The following is a 21,648-nucleotide window of genomic DNA, read 5'->3' on the forward strand; positions in this document are numbered from 1 at the left end:
CCTTCCGCTGTCTGCTAGGTATTTATCTCAGACCCATCCCAGTGGCCTCCATCTGAAAAGGGCTGGGTGGACAATGTGACATGCCATGTTGGTACCCAGCTAGGGACTGGTGGTCAAGTGTCCACAAAATAAATCCATTATTCCCTCTAAATTTTTTTCCATCTATGTGCAAATATTTTTCCATTTGCGTGCAGAATAAATTCTTTAGTACTGGCAGAGACCGACCCTACAGAGAGTGGGTACATGATATAGTATATTGGTGTGGAGTTAGTCCACAGAAACTAAGCCATTCCACACTGGACAGGGAAAGAGGGCAGCAAATAGTGAGGCAGGCATCAGACACTAACAGGTGCTGAGCCCACAGTGGTGGTGGTTGATGATATTAACAAAACACAGAAAGCATTTGTTTTTCTTAAAAAGTACATTTATGGTTTTCCCCTTCTGTCAATACATATCATTATATGGATATATACTGTTATGTTAATTTTAAGGTGGTTTTATTTTGTTTTCAAAGTGAGACTCATTGTTATGGGTGACTTCTAATTTGGACGGTTTAAGGAGGGAGAAGGTCTGCATCAGATGGGGAAAGTTTCTCTTTAACAAGCAATGATTTAAAAAGCAGAAACTGGAAAAAAAAAAATCTTGAGCTCTGTCATGAACACAGAGTCCTCTCTATGTCAGTTCAACTCTGTTGTTCTGAGTAAGTGGAGAGCTGTTGATTTTAATGGCGCTTCACCACTTGAGGACCTGGCCCAGATCTATTGTGAACATGAATTAATTTGGTTTGCCTGTTTTGGAACAAAAAATACTTTCAAAAACATAGTTCCAAAAGGTGGAAATCCTCCATTCAGCCATGTTGAAGTGTGTGCTCTGAGTCTGAAGGGCGTGGGGGCCCGTGTAGCTGTTTGTAATTTGAAAGCCCAGTGTAAGCTCCAGGCTGATAGCGCCGTGCAGATTATTTTTCAGAAAGGCAGGAGAGTCACCCAAACTGTGCATTAAAAGAAAACGCAAAGGGCTGAAGTGGGGGGAAGCCAGTGGGGACTGGGCAATGCTGGATCGGCCTAGCTGCAGAACTGGCGTCACTGCTGGTGCCGTGGCTCGGTGCAATTCCCCGCTTTTCAGCGTTGTGGGCGGGGGGGGAGGGCCCGGATTGTGCCTCAGTTTCCCTGACTGTGCGCGTCTCGGCTGTGCGGGAGGAGGGAACGGGCAGGCCCAGCATTTTAAGACGATCTTTGTGCTAACCCCCCAGCCCGACACCCCCCGGCCCAGCAGCCTCCTTCCACCAGGCGAGAAATCCCCCCCTCTCCGGCCCAGCTTTTCCTTCCCGCTCGGGCAGGCAGCGGGGGCTCGGCCGCAGCCCCCCGCCCTGGGCAGCCAGAGGCGAGCGCCCGCCTCGGCTCCAGCCCGCGGCCCCGCAGGTTCCCGTGGAGCTGACTAGCCGCCGGGGGGCGGGCAGGGGCGGCTGCGGCGCGGAGGGGGGGCAGCCGCGTCTGCCGCAGCGCCCCGGTCCTTGCGCTGGGGGGCGCTGCGCGGCGCCGCGCCGCAGGCGGCTTCTCGGCGGCCGTGACGGCCTCGCTCCGGATTCGCAGCCGCCGGGCGCCCCAAGCTGCTGGCAGCCGCTCCGGCCGGGCGCGGGATGGTGACGGACTCCGCCCGGCTGCCTGCTGGCGCCGGGCCGGGGGGGAGCCCGCCCCCGCCGGGCGCGCGGTGAGACGACCCCGCTGCGCCGCTGCGCAACCTCCGCCTGCCCGGGGGCGGGGATGGAGCGGTCTGCGCGCGCCCCCTGCCCGGCGTCAGCCCGCCAGTGACTGCACGGAGCGGAGAGGCGGGAACCAGCCCGGCACCCTGCCCCCCCCCCCCCGCACCTTCCTCCCGGAGTTGCCCCTGGGCATGAAGAACCCCCGGCCGGCGCCAGCCCCGCAGGGCTCCCCCGCTCCGGCCAGGCGCGGAGCCCAGCCAGTCCCCGGGATGCTCCGGCGTGCGCAGTGAGGGAGGGTGCAGCCGGCAGCCCGACCCGCCAGGCAGCTGCTCCGACGGCCTTCGGGAGGAGTGGTGCCCCCGCCCAGCGAGAGCCTACCCCGGACGGTTCTCTCCAGCTCTTCGGCACCTGCTGGCTGGGACTGGGGCTTCAGGCAACTCCAGGACAGGTGGGATGAGCTCCCCCCCGCAGCCGCCTCCCACTCCAGCCGCCTTTGCATGTCTAGCCAGGAGGCACCACGCTGCCCCCCATTTGCCAAGGCGCAGCTGAAGGAGCCACCCCCGGGAGTTTGATGGCTTCTTTGAGGCGAGTCAAAGTTCTTTTGGTCCTAAACTTGATTGCGGTGGCTGGCTTTGTCCTCTTCCTGGCCAAGTGTAGACCCATCACTGTCAAGAGTGGAGATTCCTTCCACGAAATCCATCCCCGGGCAGAAGTGGCCAACTTGACTGCCCATGGCAGCAGTCCCATCCAGGATGCAGTCCTGAAAAGGCTCTCTCTTCTCGAAGATATCGTCTACAGGCAGCTAAATGGTAGGAGCAGCTGGCTTTCTATTAATACCTTTTGGGCACAGAGTCTCAGTGGGGGTAGTAGCTGTGTTAGTCTGTAATTTCAAAAACGACAAGCAGCACTGTGAAAGTTCATGACCTAATAAATGTGTTAGTCCCCAAGGTGCCCCAGGACTGCTTGTTGCTTTTGGGCACAGGCTTTCTTGGAAAATACGTATGTATTTCCAAAGATGGCTGGAAATATATATTACACCCCCGAGATTCTTGAAGTTAGGAAAAGTAGAAAGCCACTTCCTTATCTTTTTAGTGTTCTCAGGCAAGGTGTAACTTTAGGATATCCAACTGAGTGAATCAGTTTAGTCACTAATTTCCAGGCTATGTTGGTTTCTTAAAAGATTGCATGTACTTGCACTGAAGGGGAGGAATGTGTAGCAACATAACGCTGGCCCTCAGTTGTGTTGTTCCGGTCAGGAAATTATACCATCATGATTTTTTTCCTCGGGAGATGAGAAACGAGTTCAGCTGCCAAATATAGGGCTGAAGAAGCTTGTCGTATATTGATTGAGGAAATGTTGGGGAGATTTTTTTATACCACCAGAAATTTATGTGCGGTCTTTTTAATCTCTTGGGGAGGTGGCATAGGAGGCGGGGGTCCAAAAGATTGAAGCATTCTGAATCATTTCAGTTTAGGTGGCCAGACAGTAAATGCACTTTTCTGTAATAACATAAACAATTCAACATTTTCTATGGCTCAGCCTTGACAGTTGCTAATTAAAATCTCAAGTAATGCTTCTCTTTATAGCTCAGTGCGGGGCTTTCTATTAAAATCTCACCAGGTTCACTCTTTTGGAGACATAGAAAGGGAGCTGAAAGATGTTATGTGGCATAGAGAAGCATGTTTATAGAGATGTACGAAATCTAGGTGAGAGACCTAATTAAAACACAGATTGTGAAGAGCTATTTTTTTAAATGTTCCCCAAAGATTCACTAGTAGCAATAGCAACGAAGGGTCCCATGGCACCTTATAGACTAACAGAAAAGTTTTGAGCGTGAGCTTTCGTGAGCACAGACTCACTTCATCAGATGCTGGTCTTGGAAAGCTGCAGGGCCAGGTATAAATAAGCCAGAGAGCAAGCCCTTGCTCTGGCTTATTTATACCTGGCCCTGCAGCTTTCCAAGACCAGCATCTGATGAAGTGAGTCTGTGCTCACGAAAGCTCACGCTCAGAACTTTTCTGTTAGTCTAAAAGGTGCCACAGGACCCTTCATTGCTGTTACAGATCCAGACTAACACGGCTACCCCTCCGATACTAGTAGCAATGTGATCACAATCAATTGTTCCATTTTGAGCTTCCAGTCTCCTTGGGTTTAAAGACTACAGCTTTTAGTATTGCAAAGTTTGCATAGTTAATATTTCATTATGTTTGTGGTTCTCCCTTCATCTGAGCCTTGTATACCAAGCTAAGGCATGATTCTGTGCCATTCAGCTTAACATCTTGTGCATTGCTTTTGTGTATGGACTCAGACCTGTTACGGCTGGCAATTCTTTAACGGTGGATACTAGGCATATACAGGAATGCAGCCCATATGTGGGTGTTTTGTCTTGAGTTATCATCACAATCTTGGTCAGTGTTTGGGTTTGGGATTTTATAAATTGAGATGCACTAAGCCCGTGGAGAATGGATCATTTTACATTGCTATGCCATACACACGTGAGAAGAATTTCCTGCTTGTAACGGCAGTTGACACCTCATCTAAGAGCCAGTGTTATCTGACAGAAGCAGGTGAACCAATGTTCTGTGGCAATATGAGGAGAGAAGTGTACAGATAACAGGATTCTAGAGTAATGAACCTGTGAAATGCATTGTTGCAAGACAACAGGGCAAACTATGTAATAGTTTTCAGAAAGGAAAAGGCATACCAGTACATAACAGTCTGCAGTTATCTGTTTGTTTTTAACTAATCTGCAAAATATCCCTCTTCAATCTTCAGAGCACAACCAGCAAGATATTTCCACCCACCACTATCCATACTACTTATAAAATAGGAACATTGGGGTAACACCTAGCAGCAACCTTAATGGGAGATTGTCCTAGGCACAGTTCACTCACTGGAGACTTGTACGTAAAGGAAGGCAGACAGTTGCCACCATGAGAGAGAAGATGTTCAGCTAGACACATCAATGATCAGTTTTGTTAGGGAACTGGAAGGAATTGGAAAGGAACACTGGGATATAGGGTATGTAAAGGACGGTGCTGTAAACATTTTAGTAAAAGGAAATCTGATTACATAACACTACCTGCAATACCTGGCAAGGGAACTCAAAACAAGACCTTTGTTGGCAGAGGTCTGGTGTCCCCAGAAAGGGAGTGTGAGGGTATACCAGAAGTTTCCCCTCTTTCCCCTAGGATTTAGAGCTGGAGAGCTCTCAGACTCCCTACTTCTGACCAAAACAAAAAGCAGTCAAGTAGCACTTTAAATACTAGCAAAATAGTTTATTAGGTGAGCTTTGCTGGGACAGACCCACTTCTTCTGCAAACTATAGCCATACCAGAACAGACTCAATATTTAAGGCACAAAGAACCAAAAACAGTAATCAAGGAGGAAAAATAAAAAAAAAATGGTCAAAGTGAGCAAATCAGAGAGTGGAGGGGTGGGGGGGGGGAAGGGTTAGGGTTAGGGTGCAAATTAGACCTTTTAGTGCCAATTGAAGTCCCTGATGCAGCAGTGAGTCCAAGAGGTGCCTTTCTTCCTAGGTCTGAATAGGCCATCTCTGTAATACTCTACCGGCAGGTGTGCATTTGGAATGAAGAGCAAAGAAAGCCCCATGCTGGAAAATGCTGTCATGTGCTTAAAGTCTATGAAAGGGGTTAAAATCAATATGTTTGTCCAAACCACAAATGATTTCTGGGAATGGACTGTAACCCAAGTGCATGAAGGTAGCTACTTAGCTGTATAACCACTACAAGTGCAATTTGTAGCAATATTGGTGAGTCTGGCTCAAGTTTAACTGTGGTGTAAATTAGGGGTAGAAGAATATTGGTGTTTGAAAAGAGTTGTTATAGAAAGATTCTGAGAATAGAATGGATGCAGAAGGTCACCAATGAGGAATTATATAGAAAGATGCAGCCAAAAGAGAACTTGCTGCAGAAGGTTATAAAACCGAAGATATAACTAGTTGGGCATATTTGCAGAATGGACGATGAACGAAAAATCAAGACCCTGGTATTCGGCATAATGGATGGTTGGAACAGGAGAGGCAGACCCCACAGAGAATGGGTGGATGATATAGTAGATTGGTGCAGAGCTAGTCTACAGAAACTAAGCCACTCCACACTGGACAGGGAAAGATGGAAGGACATCAGGGAGAGAGGCATCAGACGCCAATGGCCACTGAGCCCAGTTTTTGATGATGAAATTAGGGGTGTTGATCAAGTGTATTTTGGGGTTCACATAAAGTTTATTTTGGTTAGTTTTGCTTCTGCGCTGTATCTGCTGAATATTGTACGTGAACTTTGTGCTTCAGCAAGGTGTGTGATTGGACAGGAGGTGAATGAGAAAAACAAAGAAAACAGGCAACACCAGAGCTCTCTAGAACTGTTCTCTGTAACTGAAGGAAATGAGAGATGTTGACAAATGATCCTTCCAGCTGATGATCCAGCGGAAGATGGAACAACTTTCCTGTGGAGAATTTCCCCAAGTCTAAATCTGGAGTTAAAATTAATTCCATTCATGAGAGAAGGCATTACCAAAACTGAAGATCCGTAGTAGAACATCATAGTTATGAACACCTCAGGGGATGGAGATTGTTTATAACTCTGACGTGTAACTCTGAACAAAACATGTTTTTTTTTAAAGGTTCATAACTGAATGTTGACCGCACACAACTTTGAACTTTACTATGCAGAAGAAATATGCTGCTTTTAATTCTCTTAATATAAATGAAACAAGAACAGAAATGGTTTACTTACCATGTCAATTTTTAGGAGTTTACCTCTAACACAGTACTGTATAGTGCAGGGTTTTCTGGGGTATTTGGTTTTTTGGTATATGTATCTCTGCTGTCTAGTTGTGTTGTTCTGGTTCCAAATGATGTGTGCATTATCTGGTCAGTGCCTAACTCTGCTGTTCGTAATTTTGAGGTACTGCTGTAATACCAGTTTGAGATGTGCAGGTGCTTAGTACAACTTGACTTGTGCTCTTTTCTTTTATTCTTTAATATTTGCATGTTGATGGCAACTGGCTTGTGGGCCCTAATCTATGCATTGAGAATAGCACCCTGCAAAATCCATCAGCCAATGAAATTCTTCTTTCATGCTATTTTATTCTAGAATTTACCTGAGGCCTTGGTGTTCTGTTTTGTGCCAAATTTCAACCATCAGAGAATATAGCATCCTCTTACTTTAAGGGAATCCTGTGTTTTTCCTATCGCTTTGCCTAGTGGGAGGAAGTAGGTAGTGTATGAGCAAACCTGGTCCATGAGTAGGGTTTCTAGGTGCTAAGGCAATGCAGATATATTATCGTCTTACGACAATTCTTATAATATAGGTAGTAATTATTATAAGTCTGATCTGTTGTGTGCTGTTCTACTTTGTTGTACAGAACTCAGAGTTGGCTGCATTTCAGTGAGGGATGAAGTGATTCCTAAATAAGAGCACAATTTTTAAATAGAGCCTTACAAAGCTGTAGACATTCGCACATCTCCACATCCATGAATATGAATGCGGGTATCTATGCATCATTTTTGCAGATGTGGAAGCCAATTTTGTATCCTCATAGGGCTCCATTTACAAAGCTCTGTTGTGTATATATACAAATGTAGTAGCAGTAGTATGTCAGTTCCTGTGTTTGTGGTTGTTGCAGGACAGGCTGACTAACCCTGCGTACCCACAATCTCTCCTTTTAAGCTTCTTTTGTGAATCAAAACAAAAAGCAGTCAAGTAACGCTTTAAAGTCTAGCAAAATAGTTTATTAGGTGAGCTTTCGTGGGACAGACCCACTTCTTCAGACCAAGAAGTGGGTCTGTCCCACGAAAGCTCACCTAATAAACTATTTTGCTAGTCTTTAAAGTGCTACTTGACTGCTTTTTGTTTTGATAGTGTACAGACTAGCACGGCTTCCTCTCTGTTACTATTCAACATGCAAGGCACTTCTTTTGTGAATGTTAGCTTTAAAAATGGAATCAGTGGAATTCTGTGCTGATGGTCTGTTTGTTGCACTGTGCTACGTAATTAATATTCGATTACTTATGACATTTTGTAACCAACACCTCCTGTCCCCTGCCCCCAATGGACATATCTTTATGCAAGGGCTGAAGGGCCAGCCCAGACCTGCAAGCTTAGTGGGTAAGGACTCAGTAGAAATCTTTCAGTTACTTCTGCCGTAGACTTTCCTGCATCACCTTGTTCCTGTGTGACCTTGGGATTCTCTAATGTGAACCAGAACAGCTGTCTTAAGTGACTCAGCTGACTGGTAGAACAAGAGAGACCCTGCAGGTTTCTGAAAATGTAAGCTGCAGGTTAAAACTGGCGAGCAAGTTAGCACCTACTTGGCCTTGCTTTGCAGATGTTACACATGGATGAGGCTCAGTGGAAGTGAGGTCGCTTCTTATGTTTGGCGCAGCACAAACCACTGTGTAATTTAGCCCTTGGAACGCTGACCTTTTCCAGGCTGCCAGTCAGATGAATGCGACGTGTGTGTAGAGTATTGTATTACAGCTTGGTAACTATTCATAACAAAGGGTAGATTTGATTAATTCCTTCCCTTTTTTTGTTCTCCGATTATCCAGGAGCAGATTTAGATCACAAATTTGTTTGTTCAGAATTAGTCAGTGAACATATTTCAGCCCACGGCTGGCTTGTGAACTATTTGCCATAAGTATTGCTCTTTCTGATTTTCTGTTCCTGTTCTATTTCTATTTCAAAAGCCATCTGTGCTTTCCCGCCCCATGATCAGCCAATTCCTATACTATCTAAGAATTTACATAGGTGTGGCAATGGGTTCACTCCTTCCATGGCTATTTTGGGGAAATATATACATTTGTAAGAGTACTTGAGGGACTTTGAAGTTCTTCAGTCTATTTTTTTAATAAACAAACATTTTCTTTATTCTTCAGATGTACAGAAAAACCTCATGAAAGGGTTACGAATACTGCTGAGAGGAACCTGTGGCTTTTATTCCAGTTAAATGTTGGTCATTTTCTTTTTTACTCCTATTTAATCTCTTTCTTTCTCCGCTTCTACATTTACATAAAATTGATCAATCGTTGTGATCCAAGTAGACTGAAAAGATGTGAAAGCTGATACACAAATACAGAACTTTGCAGCATAAACGCACCTTTATGGGGGAGGGTGAGCTTTCGTGGGACAGACCCACTTCTTCCGACCATAGCCAGACCAGAACAGACTCAATATTTAAGGCACAGAGAACCAAAAACTTGCTTCCTTGCTTACTGTTTTTGGTTCTCTGTGCCTTAAATATTGAGTCTGTTCTGGTCTGGCTATGGTCGGAAGAAGTGGGTCTGTCCCACGAAAGCTCACCTAATAAACCATTTTGCTAGTCTTTAAAGTGCTACTTGACTGCTTTTTGTTTTGATAGTGTATAGACTAGCATGGCTTCCTCTTTATTATGGGGGAGGGGTGTATGTGTGTGTGTAAGAGAGAGAGGTTGAGGAAGATAGTCTAATGCAGTGTTTCCCAGACTTCGTATAGTTGGAACCCAGTTTTTTTTTCAGTACCCTTTTTTGTGGCCTAAAAATATAAATGAATATAAAAATGAATGAAAAATTAATACATTTGCACTGTTTAATCATACATAATATAAATCTTGATTTAAAATACTTACATGCCTAACTTATTGGTATTACCTTAATTACAGTTTAACCGGTAGAATTTTAACAGTTCTTTTAACAGTTGTTTTTTCTAAGGACCGGTATTTTTTTCCCAAGGACTGGTGCTGGGCCACGGACCGTACTTTGGGAAACGCTGCTCTAATGGATGTGGACTCACTAGATGCATTCATTTCTTTCCTTCAGCCATAGACTTCCCATGCAATCTTGGGATTCTCTGAATTCTTCTGTTGACCTAGCTACCACCTCAGCCGGAGTGGATTAACCTTGGTGATGGGAGTGTCTACACTATGGCCTTCCACTGATTTAGCTGCAGTGCCGTAGCAGAACTGCATACTATGTGCAATGTAAATACCGTCTATGTATGTTTGTGCTCTACTCCATTAAAGAGGGCTTCTCCTGCTCCTCCAGGAATTAATAACCGTTAGTAACAGCAACGAAGGTTCCTGTGGCACCTTATAGACTAACAGAAAAGTTTTGAGCATGAGCTTTCGTGAGCACAGACTCACTTCATCAGATGCTGGTCTTGGAAAGCTGCAGGGCCAGGTATAAATAAGCCAGAGCTAGGGTGGGGATAAGAAGGGTAGCTCAGTCAGCAAGGGTGAGGCTTACTACCAGCAGTTGATCTGGAGGTGTGAACACCAAGGGAGGGGAAGCTGCTTTTGTATTTTATAATATTTTGTATTTTGTAATACAAAAGCAGCTTCCCCTCCCTTGGTGTTCACACCTCCAGATCAACTGCTGGTAGTAAGCCTCACCCTTGCTGACTGAGCTACCCTTGTTATCCCCACCCTTGCTCTGGCTTATTTATACCTGGCCCTGCAGATTTCCAAGACCAGCATGTGATGAAGTGAGTCTGTGCTCACGAAAGCTCATGCTCAAAACTTTTCTGTTAGTCTATAAGGTGCCACAGGACCCTTCGTTGCTGTTACAGATCCAGACTAACACGGCTACCCCTCTGATACTTAACAGTTAGTAGTGTTTCAGTCAAAACAGCCAGCTTGTAAGTCCCTCTGAACCTGCCAGAGAGGTTCTGCTGCTGGAGTGTCTCACGTATACTGGTTTAAAATGCAAAAACGAGAAGTCCTGTGGCACCTTACGGACTATGAGATATGTTAGTCTATAAAGTGCCACTGGACTTTTCCATGTTTTTGTAGATACAGACTAACATAGTGACCTGATACTTGGTTTAAACTGGATTCTGTAGAGGCAATTTGACAACAGGATGAATACCCTGACTTGAGGCTGACTTGGAGTCTTCTTTCTGGTCCAGCAAATAGGCAGTCTAAGGGAACCCAAGCCTTGTGTGTTTGTATGTTTTCTCTGTAATGCTGTTACCTGAAAAACAAATATGTGCCCTTAGAAGGAGAGATATGGTAATTTGTCTACACAACAGCCTTTTTTCAAAATAGGCTATTCTGGAAGAGCTATTTCAAAATACAGCCTCTACACATGTAGAACCTATTTTGAAGTTGGACACACTATGGCTCATTTTGAAATAGGTTCTACTCCCTGTCTGAACAGCACCTATTTCAAAATAGGTGCTATTCCTTGTAGAATAAGATTTACCAGTTTCAAAATAAGCTAACCACCATTTAAAAAGGATCTCAAAATAACTTTCTGCTGTAGACTTACCTAGAGAGAAAGTAAAGCACTGGTGCTGGCATTTTTAGGCAGACTGGTTTGCTTGGGTATGGAGCTGTTTAGCTTTAAAAAAACCCTGCTCAGAAAGATACCCAAGATGTTGGCTGGGAGTCAAACAACTTTAAATGAAGGCTATCAAGGATTCAAAAAGTGGAAGCACAAGAATAGCTACCATGAAACTGTGACCTGAGTCTGAGGCCACTGAATTAGTACACAAACAGTTTGCTAACTATATGCCCATGAGTATTTGTGAGTAGGAATAGTAGTGTGGTAGGAAGGCCACTGAAGTAGGGCTTGGGAAGCTAGGGTCCCGTATGAACCACTTAGTTTGGCTTGTAGTAGAGTGCTCCATGTGTGAGATACTTTCCTACCTCCAGAAGGATATATCCATTAACGATTGTGAGGTGCTCAGATCCTGTAATAATCAGGGCCTTGTCAGTATGTAGATAGGCCCAGAATTATGCTCCTAATGTGAGGAGGAGGAGTCCTATGGCACGTCACAGACTCACAGATATATTTAGTGCCACAGGACTCTTTCGTTGTTTTTGAAGATGCCGACTGACATGGCTACCCCTCTGATCCTGATTTAAACATCTCTGAACTTGGGAATGTTAGGCTACGTCTACACATCAGCAGTATTTTGAAATAAGCCATTCTGGAACAGCTATTCTGGAATAGCTTATTTTAAAATAACACAGCTGTGCACGAAGATGCATTTCAAATGACACCCAGTTATTTTGAAATATGCCTGGACACACAGTGGCTATTTTGAAATAGTGCTATTGGATGACATAATGGCTTCTTTGAAATAGTGCTATTTTGTGTCTTAGCGCCTATTTCAAAATACGTATTATCCTCCTGCAGTGAGGTTTATAGCATTCGAAATAATAGGCACATTATTTCAAATTGTGAGTAGTGCAGATGCTTGCAAAGTTATTTCAAAATAACAGCTGTTATCTTGAAATAATTTTGCTGTGTAGCCATAACCTTAGAGACCATCCCTGTTGTTAGCAGGTCAGTGACTATCCATCCTGAACTAATTCTGTTTAGTGCTTTCTGTTTGATTTATGCAACTGGATTTATTCAGTAAGGTCTATAGTGCATGAAATCAATGGGAGTGAAGGTGGTCCGCAGGCACCTGAACAGAACCTTGAGCAGCAAAAGATTACTTGTTAATTTAAAAATTCTGTGCGCCAAGACAAATGTATGCAAGGATGCAGACAATGACTTTAAGGGGACCCCCCTCAACTCATTTTAAGGCCTAATATTTAAGATTTTGTACATTAAAAATAAACTGGATATTTTACAAAGTCTAATAAGAATAGAAATGATTTTAACGTTTCCTTTTAATATATGCACCTTTTGAACATCCCCCCTGCAGTATTTCAGGTGGAACCTCTCTAATCAGGAACTCTCTTGTCCAGCAAACTCTATAATTAATCATGATTTTAGTTAGCCAGATGACCACTTACCATGAGTGTGGCCAATTTTTGTTTACAGCAGCTAGTCCTGGCTCTCAGTGTTCTGTGCTATTTAGTTGTAATTTACCCCTAAATGTCTTGTGAGAGCCCAGTAAGCAGTGGAAGTGTAGGTAATGTGCTAGAAAATATTGATCTCTTGTCATCTGTAAAATTCTCTCATCTGGCATCGGTCAGGTCCCGGGGGTGCTGAAGAAGAGAGGTTCAACCTGTACAATCAAAAATTGCACCCTTGTGCCAGTGTAGGACAAGAAACTGACTAGAAAGAATGTGCGCATGACCAGTGAAGTGAGCTGCCCCCATCTGGAAGAAGTGCATAAAAAGGGCAAAGTAGTATTGTATAAATGTTACAAAGAAGATTAGAACTTTAAACTCCTTTCCAATTGAATAAGGTAGGGTCATATTTTGAAAAGAAAAATCCATTAACTTTACATCACCAAATTTTCATGTCCAATAATTTGCACACACTCTGATCCAAACCGGTAGAAGCAAACAGTATGTGTGCACACATATTTGATGGTTAGCTGTTTACACAGTTGGCACATGAAACTTGTGGGAATTGTATATGCAAAACAGAGGCACTTTTTGAAATGTGGCCTTTTAGATGATTTTGCTGAAATATATGTGTTTTTTAAAAAATGGAGCTCATTCAAAATGCTTTGAGGAAATGTGAATTTGCTCGCATATTACAGAGCATAATAACCGCTTGTCACTTATAGCACTTATCTTTAAAGTACTTTACAAACATTAGCTAACGACTGACTGCGACACAGTATGTGTAAACAAAAGCTGATTACCATCAGCTATTACTGGGATGAAGCAGTGTGGCATCTGCAGAGAGTAGTTATATTCAGATTTCCTAATGGGTAAATGATACACGATGAAAGGGCTGAAAGATTCTTTGATTTAATATCAGCAGATAAAAGTAAAGAGGGGAAGAATGTGGAAATACTATTTGTGGGGAACATGAGCCTAATCCAGAAAAGCTTTACTCATAAGTTCTATCAGAACTCCTCATAATGAGATGATCTTGCTGGGCAAGGCCCATAGGTATAGAAAATGGTGTTTTGAGTAATTAAATATAAAGATATGGTGGATGCTAAATTGTGAAATTTTACCAACAGCTGTCATCCTGTGATATATGAGATACCTTGATTTTTCCCTCACCCCCATTCTGTGCTTATAATGTGAATTGGCTGTTGTATCTCCTATAGCAGTGATTTTTAAAAAATTTTAGGGTCCAAACCCCCTATACTAATAATGTAGTCTACTGCATACTCTCACCTGAGATAGATTCATAATATGGCTGTGATCAGATGGCCAAGTCTTACTAAGAAGGAGTGTTATCTGCCATAACAGGATTTTCCTCGTGTAATAATTAAAAAAGGGATAGAAAATAAGACAAAGAATATCTTTCTTCTACTATATAAAACTGTGGTACGCCCACATCTTGAGTAGTGCGTGCAGACGTGGTCTCCTTACCTCAAAAAAAGATATATTGGCATTAGAAAAGGTTCAGAAAAGGGCAACTAAAATGATCAAGGGTCTGGAACGGGTCCCATGTGAGGAGAGGCTAGAGAGACTGGGACTTTTCAGTCGAGAAAAGAGGAGACTGAGGGACGATATGATAGAGATATATAAAATAATGAATGGTGTGGAGAAAGTGAATACAGAAAAGTTATTTACTTGTTCTCATAATATAAGAACTAGAGGACACCAAATGAAATTAATGGGTAGCAGGTTCAAAACTAATAAAAGAAAGTTTTTCTTCACACAGCGCACAGTCAACCTGTGGAACTCCTTACCAGAGGACGCTGTGAAGGCCAGGACTCTAACAGAGTTTAAAAAAGAGCTCGATAAATATTTGGAGGTTAGGTCCATAAATGGCTATTAGCAAGGGGTAAGGCATGGTGCCTAGCCTTTTGTCGAAGGTGGGAGATGGATGGCAGGAGACAAATCGCTTGATCATTGTCTTCGGTTCACCTCCTGTGGGGCACCAGGCATTGGCTACTGTTGGCAGACAGGATACTGGGCTAGATGGACCTTTGGTCTGACCCAGTATGGCCGTTCTTATGTACCCCATTTTGAAAGCTATCCTCCATATAAAGCATAATGTTGTGACTCCATAATAAACATGAAAGCTGAGTTTTGTCAAAACGTGACTAAACAGATTTGATTCCCCCCATTCAGTATGGAAATTGTTCGTCTTAATCCTAAAGGTACCTTTGGAAATCTCAGCCCAACTTTTAAACTGCAGCATAATGGATTTTATAGATTTCACTCATCCCTTGAGGCAACATGAGAGCTGTTCTCTTCAGATCAAATGTCCTTATTGGGAGCATCGAAAGGAAGACTGATATCCATCACCGAACGATAAAAATAAATACTTCTTAAAGGAATAATAGAGTTAGAAGTCTTCTGATAGTCTGTCAGCTTAGAAGTTAGTGCGACATTTGACTGACAACTTGGCTGACTAGGAATTTATAGATAATTTTTGGTTTTCAATTATTGTTTGCCATTGTTTGAATATTCTTTGATGTTGGCAATGGATGAGCAATAAAGTGGTAACACGTTCATCACACAGAGACAACACACAGATCATGAGCTGCAGCAGCAGCAACTAGGCCACAGACAGAACTCTGGTATTTTACTCTTGCATATTAATCTGAATGCACAGTTGCAAAACTTTAGGTACATGGGAACTTCCAAAAATGCCTCAGTGACTTAGGAGCCAAATCCAATTAAAAGTGAACGGGACTTTAGACTTCTACATGTCTGAGTCCCTTCTGAAAATGGGAGCAGGGCTCCAAACTCATAAAAGATTTTTTGAATATTTTACCCAAGGGAAAAAATCTTTTTAATTATTAATTGTGTTCTTTGGTCTGAACCAAGGTCAGAGTTCCATTGTGATAACTACTGACTGTACAAACACGTCTTAAGACACAGTCCCTTTTCTGAAGAGCTTACAGCCAATGAAAGAGTTGGGTGTACAATCCAAGTTTTACTGGCCCTATTGTAATGGTCTGTCTGTTGGACCTTAGCATCTCCTCTTAATACATAAGAGAAAATTGAACATGTGTAAGCATTGCTTGTCGGCACTGCTGGGCCTTAGCTTGCCTGCAGGGTCTTAGCTTATCAACAAAGATATGAATGAGAACACCAAACTCATTCCTGTTGTATTTTGAAAGCCAGAATCTGAGCAATGGTTTCTAAAGGTGAAATATCAGTATGTTACATTTTGGCCATATAAGAGGTCTTTAAAAAGGACTGTGAAGACCCCTTTGGAGTGTACCCGCATAAAACACCAGCACAAGTTGACTGTGGTGATTTAGCTTTAGTACTGTATTCTATTTTTTTGTGTTATTTTTCCTAAAGAGTTTTGTCAGTACAGGCAACCCTGTTTTATAACCCCAGCTCCCTGTTGTCAGACTTTTCTTAACAAACTGTCATACTTTCTATTTTATTGACACATCTGTTGCTAGTTCTGACAATAAATCTAATGGCCATCGACCCGTATTCTGACATTACAGTGACAATTATCTAAAAATAATGTGGTAATGAAGTGACAAGAGCCTCTACAGAGGAGGTTAAACTAAAGCAAAGTGCAAATGGGTGAAGGTTCCATGCAGAACTCAGCCAATTACACACGCAACTCCTGATGCTCTCCAATAGGTTTTACATTTCTGTCAATGGGCGACACAAGGAAAAGAGATTGTTAAAACTAGGAGTGGGATGAATTAAAAAAAGATCCTTTGCCGCCCCTCAGTTTGCAATGGCTGTTCTAAAATGTAAGGTCTGCATTTCCCTTTTACGAAATAAATAACACAGTGGCCAGTGGATCTGTCCCCATGGGACTTATCCCATGCACCATTCTGATATCTGACCCCAACAGTCAGCCAGATGTAGGGTGTCTGGTAGGCCAACTACAGATGAATACGCATAAGAAAGTTGCAGCTGCTTAGTACCTGCAGTGTGGAACAGCACATTAACTTCCTTCAGAGGGCTTTCTTTTTTTAACAGGGGATCACTCTCGTTCTGGCCTAGAGTCAGAACACTTTTTAGAGTAGAGGTTCTGAGAATGGTTGAACCTCACTCGAAACCCTGTATCTAACGGAAACCATTTCCAGCCAGGGGATATTGTGGCACCCCCAGCACCTTTAGTTGCAGCACCTATGTCTATAGTGTCATGCTGGGCAGTTGTCACAGCTGCTGATTGGGGAAAAAGGGCCTTTCCTAAACGTCAGAGCCAAGTATGTGCAGTGCTGCGATTATTGCCTGGCTTGAGTAGTTAGGCACAGTATGTGCAAGATGTGAAGATGTAGTTGCGTCTTATTGGTTAACTCTAAGGACGGCAAGGACTTGTGTTCTCAAAACCACAGATGCCCTTGCTTTTCGTAGTCTCCACCTTTCTACAATGGATCTCCCTCTCCTGGTGGGGTGTGATTATTTTCAAATCTCTCCAATTCTGGTGGTTCCCTGGTTAACAGGAAGGATGATGCTGTGGTAAAGGCACTGTACTTGAACTCAGGAGATCTGGATTTAATTCCCAGCTTTGCTACAGACTTCTGTTCTGACCTTGGGTATGTCTGCTTACTGTGGGTTCAACACGCTGCACTCAATCCACTGGAGTTCGATTTTGCCACATCAATGAAGATATGGCAGAATCGATCTCTCTGGTCTCGTCCATTGAGCCTGGTACTCCATGCTGCTGCGTATAGTAAGGGACGTTGGCATGAGCCCAAAGAGCCCTGATCTACACCAGGGAACAAAGTCAATTCTGACACATGGATTCTAGCTACAATAAAGGCATGGCTTGAATTACGTGCCTGAGATCGACTTTGATCCCTAGTGTAGATCTCTCTCTCTCTCTCCCCTATGTGTGCTCCTCAAAGTACAGAGGGGATGATAATGCTTCTTATTTCCCTATTCGATTAAGTATTTTATCAGTCTGGAGAATGGGTGGCCAGGCTTGTGAATCAAATCCAGGTCTCTTGCATGTCTGTTGGAAGAACTTATTTTATTATGGTTTTAATCTTGATGTCTTGTGCAGCCAGCCAGTCATCATAACCTCCCTACATGGGTGCTGATGTTTTCAGAGCAGGAAAGTGAAGTGAAAGGTTGGTTTAAAAATGGAACAATTAGAATTTTTTCTGGGTCTCTGCTTGTGCTGCACTTTAAATTAAATCATGAAAGCATTTATGTTTGTGCCAAATTACTGCACTATCTTCCTAAACAATTGCTCAATTGTGTTCTCAAGATAAAAACAGGGTTTAAAAAAATTGCAAAAAGCCATTTAACTATGCTGCAGGGTTGCTAATTTACCGTAATCGGTTTTCAAATAACTTTGGTCGACCTTCATATATTTCAGCTGTGCCACCTCTTTTCATACAATACACCAAGTGCTGAGACACTTCAAATAAGCTGTTCTATATAAAAAGCCAATTCTGTTAAACTTCACTTCTCTTTTTTCATGTGTGTATTGTTAGGGAAGTGGTGATGATTCATTCATCGCATAGGCCAAATATTCCAAAGGGGCCTGTTGTACCAGATGCTGTGCAAACACAGACCAAGAATGAAATTCTGGCTCTGCTGAAGCCAATAGGGGTTTTGCCACTGACTTCGATGGGGTCAGGATTTCATTCATATCTTCCACCCCTGAAGGATTAGCAGCTCAACTCCTGCACCTGCGACATACAGTGCACAGGCAAACTGCTACGCCTGCATAGAGCCTCGGTGACTCAGAAGAGGCTCCTCAGTCCTCCAGCCTAGCTGAAGGATAGTACAGTGGTTAAGGGGCTGAATTGGAAGGTTTGGATTCAGTTCTCTGCTCTATCACAGATTTCCTGTGTGACCTTGCAGCTCTGGGTGGGGCCAAAAATGAGGGGTTCAGTGTGTGGGAGGGGATTGTCAGGCAGTAAGTTAGGAATGCAGGAATTGGAAGGGAGGGAGGATGCAGGTGTGGGCTGGGGTGGGGTAGCAGGGTCTGGGTAGGTGAGGTACAGGTGTAGAGTAAGGATGGGGGTCTGAGCAGAAGGGGGAGGGTGGAAGGAGGCAGCGGCTGGAGACACCTACCTGGCACAGCTCTGAGGGGAGGGTGGGGGTGGTGCACAGTTGCTTTATGTGGCTCTGCATAGCCTCCAGGTACCACCTCTCACCGCTCCCGTTGGTTGCAATTCCTAGCCAAAGGGAGCAAAGGAGGGTGGTGTCTGCAGGGAGTGCTGCCCTGCAGCACACAGAGCTACTGCCTTACCCTGCCAGTCAGAGCCCGCAGGCTGTGGCTTGCCTTGATCAGTCCTGTGAGGCTAGGGCTGCACCCGGCAGTGGGGCCACAGCCAGTATCCCCCGAGTAGCTGGAGCACCGGAGTGGTTTGCCTCACTGCAGGGCAGCGGGGTGTGGAGAGGAATGAGCCCTGAGCCTTGCAGTCAGTCCAGCTGCCAGCTGGCACCCCTTTTCTACTAAAATGCAACAGACATAAGAGCTGGGAAGAGGACTGGAGAACTTTGTAACATCCACGCAGAACAGTCAGAGTGATGGTTGGTAAATGTCATGTGAGTTCTGTGTGAGCAGCATTGTTGCAGCCATGATGGTCCCAGGATATTAGAGAGAGAAGGTTGCTGAGGTAGTCTGGCTTGACTTAAACCCTTATATTCTGGGAGGAGCATAGGTCGTCCACGAGTTTCGTCTGCTTCACCCTGTCTTGGGACAAAACTTCTAGCTGATTCCACAAGTATTCCACCTGTCGTCCTTCAGTCTCAGTAGATCTTCTCTACATTGTCCGAGGTCATCGTTTGCATTTTTTTGTGGGTTCCATATGAGCCTTGATGGACTGGGCTGGATGATGGTTTTCTGAGTGTGAGACCTAGCCATCCCCACTTTCTTCTCTTGATTTGAACGTCAAGTAGTTCTTGTCCTCCTCTGTTCCAAAGCTCCTCATTTGTGACAAAGTCTTGCCAGTTGATGTGAAGGATGTACCTCAGGCACCTGTTTATGAATGTCTGTAGCTTGTGATCTGAAGACGTTTTAATACTCCAGGTCTCTCATCAATACAAGAGCACAGTCTTCTCATTTGTGCTGAAGATCCACAGTTTCGTCTTCACAGATATTATTTGTGACCTCCATGTGGGATGGAGAGTCTTGAATACAGCTGTTCCTTTCCCTATCCTGGCATTGATATCCTTGTGTTTTTCTCCATATATTATTAGGCCCATCTTCTCCATTGTGATTTTAGAAGGCTTTGTTGTTTGTTTTATTTTATTAAATACATTTTGCAGTTCTGCTGAGGGAAGACTGCAGAAGAAAGTGACTTAATGGAGCAGAAACACATGAATGAGAAAATAAGGGAGAAATGGAAGGACAAACCAATGGCAGGAGAAGGCAGCGTTTCCAAAGCAAATTACTTCACTAGCATGTCGAAAGGGCCGGGAAGGCATAATTCCGCAGGATAGGTCTACGCAGCTGTTATTTTGAAATAACTGTCCTCACGTCTACACAATGGAACTGCTTTTTCAAAATAATTTTGAAACAGTGGTTGGCTTATTTTGAAATTGGTAAACCTCATTTCATGGGGAATAGTGCCTATTTTGAAATAGCTATTTTGAAATAGGTGTGGGTGAGGCAGGGAATAAAGCCTATTTTGAAATAAGTACATCCAGCGGCTCTCTTTCGAAACAGAATCTATGGCTGTGGCTATGCTACCTCTCCCTTTCAAAAGGGGCATGTAAATGATGGCTGTTTGAAAATGCAAATAAGGCACTAATATGGATATTCAGTGCCTCATTTGCATAAGGGCGGCCACCTGTCCCTTCGAAAGTGCTAATTTAGAACTAAAAATAGCAGTGTAGCTGGGGTTCCTTCGAAAGGATTCCCCGATTTCAAAAGCACCCTTCTTCTCAAAAAATTTGGGGAAAAAAGGTGCTTTCAAAATCGAGGCACCGTTTCGAAGAAACCCCAGCTACACAGCTATTTTTAGTTCAAAATCACCACTTTCGACTGGCTTGGTGGCCGTCATTATGGAAGTGAGGCACTAAATATTCGTATCAGTGCCTCATTTGCATTTTCAAGCTGCTGTAATTTACATTCCCCTTCCAAAAGGGAGGGGTAGCATAACTAAGGCCTATGTATGGAGATGCTGTATTACAAAATAGCTACGTGCTATTTCAAAATGCATGTTTGTGTGGTGTTGTGCTATTTCAGAATGTGCTATTTCAGAGTAGCTCTTCTGGAGTATCTTATTTCGAAATAAGGCTGCTGTGTAGACATACCCTCACTTTTCTTCCACAAACATTATTTTCCCTGACCGACTGGTGGATAGGGGACACTTGAGGACCTGGCTTAATGATTGGAAAGTTTTATGAAGGAAATGGGATAATGGAAGCATATAGAAGGGACAAGTTGAAATGTGTCATTTAGTGGCCGTAGAGAAGGATGGAGTTGGATAAGACAGGCTTGTGTGTATACAAAGCATAGGAAGTCAGAGCTGTTTCCTAAGCCAGTCAGTAAAGGTCAGAAGAAGAACTCTGCAAACACAAAGTAATAATAAGTAGGTAATGGAACCTGAGGGTTCAGGGATAAGCTGGCTGTTTACTCAAACAAGGATGACACCATTCAAACTCATTACCGGCTGATCAGTACTCAGCATGACAGACATATTAAGGGGGATCAGACTAGTGATAGTTACAGTGATACTATGGCTCACGTCAGGAGTGACTGACTGTAGTTCTTGGCTGTGAAAGGTATTAGTGCAGCCAGGGCTTATTGACTTTAATAGTTTACGGGGTCTTTAGGCCCGGCCAGGATTCAACAAGTGACTTTTCAGGAGAATTGCGTAGCTGTTCCGCACATAACTGGATAATGGAGGTGATAAACTAATAGGAGGAACAATCAGATCAGATGAGGAGCTGGGGGAGGTACGAGGCTGGCACTGGCTGTGCAAGGAGCCAGGAAGGAGGCTGTTGTTAGGTGAACAGCTCAAGGCGGGAGACTGGAACTGAAAGCTAGTGGGTGGTGATGAGAGAGATTGGACGAGGAGCCAGAAGGGAGAACTGGGGACATCTGAATTAACGATCTGGATGAATAGATGGATTGCACCCTCAGCAAGTTCACAGAAGACTAGAAACATCCCACACAGAGGAAAAATCAAGGCAGCCCACACACCTATGGGGACATCTCTGTGGCTGCCCTAACCATCCTGTGGAT

At 43.8% G+C, this 21,648-nt stretch overlaps 1 protein-coding gene across 4 annotated transcripts in view; it reads left to right on the forward strand.

The window, feature by feature from the left end:
* The first annotated feature begins 485 nt into the window (after nt 1–485).
* Nucleotides 486–21,648, forward strand: part of GALNT17 (polypeptide N-acetylgalactosaminyltransferase 17) — a 500,944-nt gene continuing 479,781 nt past the window's right edge. For all 4 annotated transcript variants that reach the window (XR_012648117.1, XR_012648116.1, XR_012648115.1 and 1 more), the window contains exon 1: nt 486–2,508. Coding sequence is in view for 1 of the 4 variants with exons in the window: in XM_075013719.1 (XP_074869820.1) it covers nt 2,271–2,508 (238 nt within the window). In the remaining 3 variants the exon portion in view is untranslated. The remainder of the gene's footprint in view (nt 2,509–21,648) is intronic.

This window comes from Carettochelys insculpta, chromosome 19 (assembly GCF_033958435.1).
Source record: "Carettochelys insculpta isolate YL-2023 chromosome 19, ASM3395843v1, whole genome shotgun sequence".
NCBI classification, from domain to species: domain Eukaryota; kingdom Metazoa; phylum Chordata; order Testudines; family Carettochelyidae; genus Carettochelys; species Carettochelys insculpta.